This window comes from Oratosquilla oratoria, chromosome 32 (assembly GCF_046742065.1).
Source record: "Oratosquilla oratoria isolate Oo_2021 chromosome 32, ASM4674206v1, whole genome shotgun sequence".
Lineage (NCBI taxonomy): Eukaryota > Metazoa > Arthropoda > Malacostraca > Stomatopoda > Squillidae > Oratosquilla > Oratosquilla oratoria.
The window spans coordinates 10,834,370-10,847,808 of NC_134808.1; the positions used below are offsets into that span (position 1 = coordinate 10,834,370).

The 13,439-nt window shown below is 38.3% G+C and overlaps 1 protein-coding gene across 3 annotated transcripts in view; it reads right to left on the minus strand.

Annotated features, from left to right (window-relative positions):
- Septin4 (septin 4) overlaps positions 1-13,439 on the minus strand; it is a 309,607-nt gene that overhangs the window by 202,033 nt on the left and 94,135 nt on the right. For all 3 annotated transcript variants that reach the window (XM_076213803.1, XM_076213804.1, XM_076213802.1), the window contains one exon: positions 1,177-1,357. In XM_076213803.1, coding sequence (XP_076069918.1) covers positions 1,177-1,357 — 181 coding nt within the window. The remainder of the gene's footprint in view (positions 1-1,176; positions 1,358-13,439) is intronic.

Consider the following 13,439-nt stretch of genomic DNA (forward strand, 5'->3'; position numbering starts at 1 on the left):
GATGACATGATATATCATAATCAATCCGATCCCTCGTTCCCACCTCCCATTATGGTAACGAGATATGCCGTCATGAGAAGATGCTCCAAGAAGGCCCCTATTGAATAGTCAGATGTATAGTTTGATTTTGTCCTGTGATATGGTGTCCGATTGGTACTGTAAGTACACAATGGAATGTTAAAATACAACGTTCCTTGCACCGTCATTTATTATGATTAAGTGCACCTTGTAATTTAAATATATACACTGCATGTTGTGTAATAAGACATGTCATGTAAAAAAAAAGTAAAGCATTTATCTTACACTTCTGCACAACTGCCGGCGATTCTTTTTCCCGTAATAGGAGTAGGGACCGAGGAATCGGATTGAGTATATGTCATGTTATTTTTTACCATTAAAGACATTCCTCTGGAGAAACTTAAGGTGAAACCGGTTAGGGGTAGATTGTAGTCTTTAGAGTTTGGGCCAAAAAGTGTTCTAATTACTGCTGTATCTAAAATTGGTAAGCGCCCTTCATGTTCTTCTCCTATGGTAAATTAAAAAAAATTATGGCTATTATTTAACATTCTGAGCTCATTATTGATGTTTGTGGATATGGGGGCTATGACACGTATGTCGTCTACATGTAGTGTTCCTAACATTGCTCTTTATCGGCTGTCTTTTGGTTCCTAAAAGAGAAACGCTGCTGCTGCACTAAAAAGAGACCATCAGAGGTTGACCATAGTGTTGTCTGTATTTTTCTTGAGTGAACATAAAAGGGTCGATATTAATGTACAAAGAAACCATTTCTATGTAATCTGGTTCCAGGATGAGTAGTTTTTCGTCATCTAAATCGTCTACTCTTCATTTTATCGCACCTAGTGCTCCATCTGTTTCAACATTTCTAAATAGATATATCATGACTGCATGTTTCTTATCTTTGAATTGTATATTTTTTAACATCTTTTCCACATGGACTGAGATCTTGAGATGGGTTCCACATATTGATCCTAATATTTTTTAACACGATTTGGCTAGCTGCTCAGAATTAATAAGTATCTGGTCTGCCATTATCCATAAGAGCAATGTCTGCTTTCCTCACACTTCGTGAGGATAGTGCAAAACCCTAGAATAGAGAAAGAGAGAGAGAGAGAAAAAAAAACATAGATGTATACAAAGGATTAAATAGCATCGTACCTTCCACGGGTGTCGGTTTGCGGTCCTTATATAATTCGGTGAGGAAAAGGCTATTGATGAGAGTGGACTTCCCCAAGCCAGACTCACCCACCACCATCAAGGTGAAATCGAAACCTTTTTTGACGCTCTTGCGATGGACCTGTTCAGGTAATGTTGCAAAACCGATGAAATCCCGGTCACCCTGGAAAAGATGAAAGAATTCTGTATTACAGAGGGAAAATAAATGTTTAAATGTGAGCTTAATTGAGATGACAAATATATCAGTCTAACGCTGTTACAACAAGTCGTTGTTTCATTAGACCCACTATTTCCAGGAGACCGGCAACGATCACCGGATTGGTTCACAAGTCACACAAGGAAGACAAATAGTATTGTTTTCTGGCTAAAACTATATTAGGGCACTATAGATTGGGATTTTTGGAGTCTTCTGCAAGGTCATTTCATCTAGGGAAATCTAATCCTGTAACCGAGCAAATTCTGTGTTGATACCGTTGAGCGCAGATGTGCCAGCGTGATTCTTATTTGTGGTGGTGGGGACTCTTGGTAGGGTTGATGTCTAGGAGTTAGGTAGAGTATAAGGTTTGTGGGTCGGTCTTGGAGTGTTTGTTTTGTGTCTTGATTGGGCATGTGTTTTTGTTTGGATGTGTTGTGAGGTGTATATGGTGTATCTACCTTTCTATATAACAAGATCTTTTTCCCCCTTACAAGCGAGGTAGCCAAGTCAAAGGCATGTCTTGCATACTCCCACCCGTTCCACTACACTCCACCACCCTTTTCTCCCTCTCATCTAATCTCATCCCTGTATCCCGCCCACTGCCCTGGGTCAAAAGCAATGTAGTAAGGCAGTACATCCACAACAAGGCCGCTTCACTTAATCGGCGACCTCCCCTCTCCGTCTCCTCATGCAGAAAAAGAGACGGGGAGAAAATCTCTTTGGGCTGCATCAAAATATCATTCACACATAAGCACATCCTATCCCCCTATCCTCCGTCCTTCCCTTCCTTGCATCACAATATCACTTATACACAGCCACTCTCCACCCATCCCCATCTCCTGCCTTCTCCATTTCTTGTTAATGCACCCTTCACCCCATCCAAGGCACTCACTCGCTTCTCTCAATCTACAATTTATCTCCACCTCCACTCCTCCCTTTCTTGCCACATGCGACCCCAAATACCTAAAGTTAATCACTTCCTCCAGCCTCTCTCTTTTAAGACTTACCTCCAAATCACTGCCACCCTCTACCCTTGTACCCACATTTACATTCAACTTTCTCTTATCAAAAAATTACAAAGGCGGAGCATGCAGACAGGAGACCTTTTGGTCCATAACTAGGTCGGATGTGAAAAAATATATAATAATGATAAGTAAAAAATAAATAAAAAACAAACAAAAATTATAATAACATACATACATACATACATACATATACCAAGGCTTTTTCCCATTGCAAGGGAGGTAGCCAAAAAGGAAAAGACATAAAATCATTCCCACCCATTCCATCCCTGAATACACTCCACTCCCCTCCACCCTCCCTCTTATCTTAGCACCTCCTGGATGACGGGTCATTACTGCACCTTGTCCACTGCCCTGGGTCAGAAGCAGTGTCGCAAGACACAGCACATCTACATCAAGGCCGCTTCATTAAATCGGCGACCCCCCCCCCTCTCCGTCCCCCCATTGCATAGAAGGAGAGGACAGGGAGAAATCCCTTCGGGCTACGTCAAATTTTGCTCACACATACTACCTCACCCCACCATCCCCCCGACCATTCCACCTCATGCATCACAACATCATCCATATACAACCATTCTCCATTCACCCCTGTCTTCTGTCCTCTCCCGTCCTTCCTCAACAGACATTCCCCTCTTCCCCAAAGCCCCCTTCACCCCATCCATCCACCTCATCCTAGGACGTCCCCTCATGTTCACTTCTTCCACATCTGCCTTTCATACCTCTTTTACTAGTCTTACTTCACTCATTCTTTCCATGTGTCCAAACCATCCTAATACTCTTTCATCAACCCTATCTCCCAGCTCCTTTTCCACCCCTGTTCTCCTCCTCACCTCCTCATTTCTCACTCTATCTAGCCTAGTAACCCCTATCATACTTCGCAGACACCTCATCTCAAACACATTCAAACTCCTTCTCTCTTCCTCTCTTATACTCCATGTTTCTGCCCCATACAGTGCTGTTGGCACAATCACTCCTTCATACAGTCTCCTCTTAGCATCCATTCCTAAATGCATAGATATGATTAAATAATAAACAGGTAAATAGTAAATAGTAATGAATTAACAGATCTCTAATAATAATTGAAAATCAAACAAATAATCAACGGACAATAACAAACAAATAAACAAATAATATAAAATAAATGGCAGTCATTATAGCATCTTACTTAGATGTTTATCTAAACGTATATTGAACTACATTGCACTGCCTCTGCAGGAAATTTATTCTATTCATTAACTACATGGTTGGCAAAGTTGTTTGTACCCACTTCCAAATTCAAATCTATTTCCTGACAGATTGTGGCCATTATTTCTTTTCGGATTCTCATTCAGTGTGAAAATTTTGTCACTTTTGATGTTCTCAATCCCCTTTAGAATCTTAAAGATCTATATCGAGTCACCTCCGAGTCTACGCTTTTTTAGGGAAAACAGATGCATATGTTTTAGTCGATTTTCGTATGATTTATTTTTGATATTTGGAATAAGTTTTGTGGCTCCCCGTTGTACTTTTTCCAGTCTGTGTCTTTAATGATATTCGGTGACCATACGGAAGCAGCATATTCCATACATGGACTAACTATCGATTTATATAGCTTGTTAATGAGTGCATAACCTTGCGGTTATTTGTGTTAAATTTCATTAGCCACTTTTCAGACCATTGCTGTAGTTTATCTAAATCTTCTTGAATATCTAATTGTGCCATTCCGCACAAATTTGTATCATCAGCAAATTTGGAAACAATAGATTTTAGTCCGTGGTCTATATGATTTATATATACTATGAATAGAAGTGGCCCAAGGACGGAACCTTGAGAAACTCCACTCGTAACATGTTTCCATCTAGAAGTTTTTCCATTTAAAACATCTGTTTTCTATCATTTAATCAATTTCTAGTCCGTCTTAATAGGCTACCACTTACTCCATGTGAAGCGAATTTAGTAAGTAGACTTTCGTGGGGGACGGTATGCAAAATCTAAATATATTAAATCTATATTGTTTCTTTTGTCATAATTCGAGATGACGTGTTGTAGAATTCGAGTAAGTTAGTCACTCAAGAACGTTTCCGTCTGAATCCATACTGGCTATCATTTATCAAACAGTTACTTTCTAAATTATGTTCGATAGCATCTCTGATGATATTTTCTATCATTTTTCCTACGATTGAAGTCAAGCTTATAGGCCTGTAGCTTTTTGGTTTCTTTTTGTCACCTTTTTGAATATGGGAGTAACGTTCGCTAGCTTCCATCCTCTTGGGACATCTCTGAATAAGATAGATTTCTTGAAAATAATTTCTAATGGAACAACAATCTCATTTTTCATTTCCTTTAAGATTTTTGGATGCCAACCGTCAGGCCCTGCTGTTTTATTAACTTTGAGTTTATCTATACACCTAGTTTATTCTTTTATTACATTTACCGTAGTAAGTTCACCCCAGATTTTTCACATGTTTCAGTTTGTAGTTCACTTTGAGGTGTTTCGTTTACGAATACTGAGCTAAAATAGTTGTTTAGAATATCACATATTCCTTTGTTTGAATTGAGCTTTACTGAAATCGGAAATTTAAGATACATAAGTATCTATTCTAAAAAATTTAGCAGTTGGAATCTAAGTTGTGATCGCTATTTGCAGTAATTTCATCAATTTCTACATCGGTTATCATGCCTTCACGGCTATTGATCAATAGATCGAGTAAGTTTCCATGTCTTGTGGGCTCTTTTACATGCTGAACTACGCAATTGTCATCGAGAAAATCTATCAAGCGACTACCTATATGCCCATGTTGTAGGGTCATCCAATCAATGTCAGTAAAATTAAAATCGCCCATTATCAGTAAATTTCGGTTGCAGAAACTAGACAGTTCTTGAAACAACATTTTGTCGTCTGCTAATGATAATGTCTTTGGCCTATATATTACACCTACATTAATTTTTTGTCCATTTGTTTGGGTTAATTCTACCCACAAACTACCATATGCATCCTGTTTTACTTTCTCGAAAACACAGGCATGGACAATGCTTTTAATGTACAACAGAACACCCCCATCTTTCTTGTGGTTTCCATCCTGATGAAAGAGTTTAAATTCCGCAATTCAGCTTCAAACTCTTTACCATTTAATCATGCCTCTGTTATTCCTATAATATCGAGATTTTCGCTTTTGACATACGCCTGTCTTTCTTGGAATTTATTCCTGATACTATGAGCATTAAAGTACATGGTACTACGAAACTCGTGATTATTTCTTTTTGACACGCTTTGTATTTCAACATCATACATACATACATACATATACCAAGACTTTTTCCCCCTTTCAAGGGAGGCAGCCAAAAAGGGAAAGGCATAAAAACACTCCCACCCATTTCATCCCTAAATACACTCCACACCCCTCCCACCCTCCCTCTCATCTGAGCACCTCCTGGATGACGGGTCATCCCTGCACCTCGCCCACCGCCCTGGGTCAGAAGCAGTGTCGCAAGACACAGCACATCCACAGCAAGGCCGCTTCATTTAATCGGCGACCCCCCCTCTCCGTCCCCCCTTGCATATAAGGAGAAGACGGGGAGAAATCCCTTCGGGCTGCGTCAAAATTTGCTCACACATACTACCTCACCCCCCCCGCCCATTCCTCCTCATGCAATCACAACATCATCCATATACAATCATTCTCCACTCACCTCTGTCTTCCGTCCTCTCCCTTCCTTCCTCAACCGACATTCAACATCATGCCTTACATTATAATTTTGTTCTTTACTGACACCTTGCTATATTGACATTTGGTCCATCATTGACATTCAATGCCTCATGGACATTAGCCCCATCACTGACATCTGGTCCTTCACGGTCATCCGATCCCTTATGTATACCTTGCCCCCTTATGTCACCGCGTTCCACCCGGCCACCTTTTCGCTGACATTCTGTTCGGCATCCCCTCCTAAAATGATATTCTGTCCTCAACTGATATTATAACCTACCGTGATATTTTGTCCTCCACTATCGTTGCATACCATCGTGATATTTTGTCCTCCACTATCATTATATTCCTTCGTGATATTTCGTCCTCTATTATTATTACATTACATCCTAATGTAATATTTTGTCCTCTACCGACATTATACCCTAAAATTATATTTTGTCCTACACTGACATATTGCCCTACATTATTGTTATACCCTACTCTGTTTTCCCCAATACACTCTATTTCCCCCCAATACACTCTATTTCCCCCCAATACACTCTATTTCCCCCCAAAAAGGAACTAGTTCATTACAAACTCCCACAATGAGGACTGTAAGAGCATCTTTACCTCTGCGAGTAAGATGGATCCCATCAGAAGCGTAAAGCTCATGACACCTGGAAAAGAGATACCAAGGATCAAGAAAGTGGTATCCAGTTGTGTGCATAATCGCAATATCCTCTCATTGATCCCTATGGCTCTACTGTTCCAACACGTGCCAGCGTAGATCATCGGAAGGATCCCACAGACTACGTGACGGTTCCACGCTTCTTCATCTCCTGAAGAAGGACCTTGTAATTCTGAACAAGTTCCTCTGATCTCACCCTACCCACATCGTTACTTCCCGTATGAACAATTGTAACCCTGTTCGTCCGCCTTTGCTCCCTGATGGTCTGGGTACAATCAGCGATCCTACGGCCCGGTTGACATACAAGCTTGCGACGTCGTTTAGTCTTCCGCTGCAAGATGTCGTCATAGCCCCGCACCATGGAGTCCCCCACCACCAAGAATTCCTGATTTTCAGCCACCTCATCCTCCAGCAGAGCAAAACGATTGGCTAGAGCCAGCGATTGTTCCGCAGGGCACCCGCTTACCAAACGCTGGCTCGACAAACGGGACCCCATGGAGCGCCACTCGTTTAAGGCAGTGGCAGAAGTTAAAGAGGTGGTACTCTCTTTGGGTTGTGAGGAGGATTCGCTCTTCTCACAGAGCGCACTCCTGAGAAGACTAATTTCCTCCTCACACCTCATGAGACGGTCTTCCAGGTTCACACAACCTTTACAAGACATTTTTTCCTCCTTCGGCAATACAAACGGCAAAGGGAAAATATAAAACAACAAAAGGAAACAAAAGCTGTGTTAAATAAACTACATACACGAAACTTACTCTTCTTACCCTGTACTATTACTCCTACCCTTGGGGTACAGTAACAGACTACTGTTTTTATTCTAAATTTCTAGAGATCTACACTTTATCTTATACCTGTAACTGTATAGCGCTATACGTATACAATTACAAAACACAACACAATCACTTGTCACTATTCGAAGATATAAACTTCACAAGAAGTAATAAACTTAACAATGGGTATTCGCTAGCTGGTGTCTCGGTAGAAGACGAGTTCTCGGCTGAGATCACGGAGCAGACTTTCCAAAACTTCATCACTAACTCCCTTTATTTGAAGCAAGGATTAATGTATATTATAATAAGTTGTATTGTCGAGTGAGAACTTTATTGTATTTGTTAGTTTTTCAAGTAATGTATGTACTGTACATACATATGTATATATATATATATATATATACATATATATATATGTGTGTGTGTGTGTATGTATATATATATATATATATATATATATATATATATATATATAACTTTATTGATAACTTTATTGTTTTTGTTAGTTTTTCAAGTAATGTATGTACTGTACCATATATATATATATATATATATATATATATATATATATATATATATATATATATACATATATATATATATATTTATATATATATATATATATATATATATATATATATATATATATAAAGCAAGGCCACCACTGTTGGCAAAGCCCATTCATCAAGCGCGCATTACGTCATGACGCAACGTAACGTCGCGTCGCGGCGAAAATACTGTATGTAAAAACTGTAGTCTCATTAATTCCATTAGTAATATCTCAGAACAGGTCAGACAAAACAAATAATTACCAACATCAAATAATTTGTCTTGAAATAAGCTCCATTTTGATGTAAATATTGTCCCATGAAAGTATCAATAAAGCACATTTCTTATCGTTAGAATTAAAGTGTTCCATTCTTTCAGTCTTGCGAACGCTAATTAGCGTCCCGACCGACTTCGGCAGCGTCACAGGCTGGAGCCGGTCTTTCATTAAAATTGCACAGGAAGGAATATTTTGAAAATTTCTGACCAATCAGAGCTCGAGCTAAGCTAAACTCCGGCGCAAAAACGATCTTTCTAGGATATAGGAGACCGGAGATACATTCAGCTGAACCTTTCCAATTCTAGCCCATCGAAATCCCCGTTTTTTTTTTTAAATGTGACTAGATCAGAGTAAGACTAACGATCATTCTGAGGTACATTTTGTAGAATTCAATGAAGATTTACCGCCGTGTGCGGGTGTTGGATATTACAAGTTTCTCTTATGTTTTGATCAAGGCGACCCGAACCAGACCGTCGTCACGAAGACGGGCGCCAGGAAGGTCACGTGATCAGAATATCTGCAATGGCAACCGGTAATGCTGTTTTACCTCATCCAACATAAAAATCAAAACTTTCTCCATGTATACTACCCTGTCTTGTATATCAAATTAAAGGGCTTTTCATCCATATTTTAAAATCTAGGAAATTGTAGAATTTGCACACCCTATGGAGCTGTTACCATGGCAACCAGTAATGCCTTTTACCTCATCCAATGTGTACCTTGAGACAAATAAAACTTTCACCATTTACACTATCCTTTTATGTAGTATATAAAATTAAAGGCCTTTTCATCCACATATTAAAAATCTAAGGAGTTTTAGAATTAGCAGACCCTACAGACAACAGCTGTTTCAGGAATAATACAATTGTTGTTATCTTGGCAACACGACTGACAATCACAACCATCCCAGGAAAGAATCCCTTGTACTCAACTCATTTCAGTGTATTGGATTTACACTTTTCAAGAATGGTGTGCAACAATAAAGAATCCCTAATCATTAACTGTGAGTCTTGACAATATTTTCTTTAGCTCAGCACAATTCCCATGTAAAGGCTTAACCCTTTCACTGGCAGTTAGTGACTTAATCCAAATTTCAGGTGAAAGAATTCTGATGTATCCCTTGTCTTGTTATCCACTGGGAGTTTTCAGATACCATCATTCAATATTTCAGTGGGGAAATCCAAATAGGAATCCCAACAAAATATTCTGTCCATCCTGAAATTTTGAATAACTGGCTCTGTAGGGTGTGCTAATCCTAAAGTTACTATATTTTCACAATGTGGATGAAAAGTCCTTTAATTTGATATACTACATGACAGGATAGTATACAGGATGAAAGTTTTGATTTTCATGTGTTACACGTTGGATGAGGTAAAACAGCATTACTAGTTGCTCTGTAGGATGTGATATTCTAAATTTACTGTATTTTCACAATGTGGATAAAAAGTCCTTTAATTTGATATACTACATGACAGGATAGTGTACATGGTAGAAGTTTTGATTTTCATGTGTTACACATCGGATGAGGTAAAACAGTATTACTGGCTGCCATGGTAACAGCTCTGTGGGGTGTGCTAGTTCTAAATTTACTAGATTTTCTCAATGTGGAAGAAAAGACCTTTAATTTTATATACTACAGGATAGGATAGCAAAAATGTTATGTTATGTGGTAAGCATCGGTTGAGGTAAAAGGGCACTTAACTTTGGTTGCCAAAGAAAGCAAAAAAACATTAATTTTTGTGCCTTATTTAATCAATCTGTGCCACTTCTTTACACATTCAACAATACACTGATAATTTGCAATAAACTGATGTAGTTTCATTTTTTTTTTTTTTGCACTGTCTTGGTCTGAAATTTTCAGGAAATTACATGATTTATAATAATTTATGATAATTAGCTAATTACGTATGCAGGTTTATGACGTGGCATTGACGTCATTGGGTGCAGCTCAAAAATTTCCGTGGTATGCAAATTTTCATTGCTGTAGCTAGAATATTTTTCAAGTTATGGCCATGTTATCTTCAATATAGCATAGTCTCTTTGAAATAAGCTGTAACCAAAATCCCCTTAATGTATGATAGTACTTTTCTATAACAGCCAAATAGAACATTGTATGAATTTAGGCTAATTTTCAAATTCACGTTTTCCTCACAACTCCATGACCCCTTGACCGATTTTTTAAATTTAAGAACTGGGGTTGCTTTCAGTTAGCTCTATCAGATAACAGAAAAAATTAAGCACTACAGGGTAAATGTAAATATATATATATATATATATGTATATATATACACACACACATATATATATATATACATATATATATACATATATATATATATATATATATATATATATATATATATATATATCTAAATATATATGTATATGTATATATATTACTATAGTTGGGCAGCAGATCCTCTTTTAGGTAGATGTTACTGAAATTTGCAACAGTTTCTGCGTCCACGAGTTTTTTGCTGACAATCTCGATTTTTCTTTTGCTGGCGCGATGTGTCGTACTGAGTTCTCGACCTGGCCAAACAACACTGGAGGTTTGGGTAAAGGCATGGGAACTATCTTCCTGATCTAATGCAAAGTTTTCGCCTAACAGTTAGGCATCTTCAGTGCTAATAAGTACAATGTTAATAATTTTATAGGTTAGTAACCTTTTTATTAAGTACAATGTGCGAGGGTCGAGTATTTATACACAAACACTTCAGTGCTGATCTGGCCAATCGACCATGAACCTTTTACCCTATGCACCAATCTCATCCTTGGTCCCCCCCCCCATCAAGTTCACTCCTACCTCTGCCTTCCATACCTCTTTTACTAATCTTTCTTCAATTATTTTTTCAATGTGTCCAAACTATTCCAATACTCTTTCATCAACCCTATCTCCCAACTCCCTTTCCACATGCGCTGTCCTCCTCACCTCGTTTCTCACCCTATCCAGCCTAGTAACCCCTATCATACTTCTCAGACACTTCATCTCAAACACGCTCAAACTCCTCCTCTCTTCCTCTTATACATTCCAATTTTCTGTCCCATACAGTGCTGTCGGCATTTATTTGCTTTCCTCAATCTACAATCTACCCCTACCTCCACTCCTCCCTTTCCTGCCACATTCGCACCCAAGTATCTAAAACTATCCACTTCCTCTAGTCTCTCCCCCTTAATGCTCACTTCCAGTCTGCTGCCACTTAATCTCCTCCCTGAACAAGAAGCCCCGTCTGGTATTCCATGTACTTAAATCTATCACTAAATTCCCAAGTTCCTCACCAAAAATACTAATCTACTATATATATCAGTATTTCATTATTCCAATACCGAAAGAAAATCCTCTGAGTGAAAACAAAATGTAAACAACCGACCTGAACAACAAGAAGCCCCGTATTGTAATAGCGCCTTCTTCTTGTTTGTATATAAGTGTGTGTGTGTGTGTGTGTGTGTGTGTGTGTGTGTGTGTGTGTGTGTGTGTGTGTGCGTGCGCGCATGTTTACCTAGTTGTATTTACTTAGTTGTATTTTACGGGAAAAGAGCTATTTTTCACCATAAAATTAGATCTTAAATTCTTGTATAGTTTTTGCACTCACTGTTTCCTCATCCAATTTTATTCCAGATATCCACCACTCTGTGTGGGAAACTATTCTTTTTCAGATCTCTTCCATAACCATCCTTTTTAAGTTTCTTTTCATGTCCTCTTGTTTTTCTTTTATACCACTTTAGTAAATCATCTCTATCGAGGACTTCCATCCCTTCCATAATTCTGTAGATGGTCAGTAGATTTCCTCTTTCTCTTCTTTGTTCCAGGGTTGGTAGTTCGAGTTTGGACAATCTTTGTTCGTATATCAATTTGGAGAGTGTTGGTGCCATCTTTGTCGTTGCTTCTTGGATTCTTTCTAATTTCTTTATATTCTTTTTAGTACTGGATGTCCATAGTGTCGCAGCATACACCAATCTTTGTCTTATCAATATAACTAATATTTTCTTTACCATTTTTTCATTCAAGTAGTCAAATACCACTTTCATTGATCTTAGTAAATTGAAGGTTTCTCCGATTATTTAGTTGATATGTTTGTCTGGTGTCATGTCATTGCTGATAGTTACTCCTAAGTCCCTTTCCGAGTTAACTTTTTTAACTTCCTTTGTACCAATTTTATATTGTCCCGATATTTTATTTTTACTTTTTCCAAATTACATCATACTACATTTCTTGATGTTGAAGTTTGCTTCCCACTTTTGATTCCATTCCCAGACTTTATCCAGGTCTTTTTGTAGGGATTTACAATCTTCCTCTGTGCGTACTCTGATTAGTAGTTTCGCATCATCTGCAAAGAAGTTCGTATAACATTCCACACTTTCATCCAAGTTAGATATATATATGGCAAACATTATCGGACTCCACTTATCATTTCTCCCCAGGTCGAGTTCTTGTCTCAAAATACCACCCTCATTTTTCTCCCGTTCAAGAAACCTTCCTTCCATTCCAATACCTTTCCTTGTACTCCAACTATTATTTAAATTTTTCGTAGTAGCTTTTTGTGTGGTACTTTATCAGATGTTTTTTGTAGATCTAAGAAGGCACAATCTGCCCATCTGTCTCTTGTATTTTTTTTTTTTTTTTTCTGTTAGCCTCGAGTAAAAGCAAATCAAGTTTGTGGCACATGATCTTCCACATCTAAATCCAATTTGTTTTGAATTTAGTACATTATTCTCTTCCAAACATTTAATCCATTTACTTTTGATAACTTTTTCACATTTTTTGCTATTGTGCTTGTAAGGGAGACCTATCTATAGTTAGTTGGATTTTCCTTGTCCCTTCCTTTGTATATTGGTACAATATTTGTGTTTTTCCAATCTTGTGTGTGCGTGTGTATTCACCTTGGTCTTTGGATCACGTGTTGAACTCGTGATCGACAGCGTGTGTGTCTTTCTGTGTGTATGTGTGTGTGTGTGTGTGTATGCGTGTATGTGTGTATTTATGAGTGATTCATCATTGCCTTGGAACACGTGCTGGACTCGGAATCGATATATATTACCCTTTCGGATGAGATCTCAGAGCTCATATATGG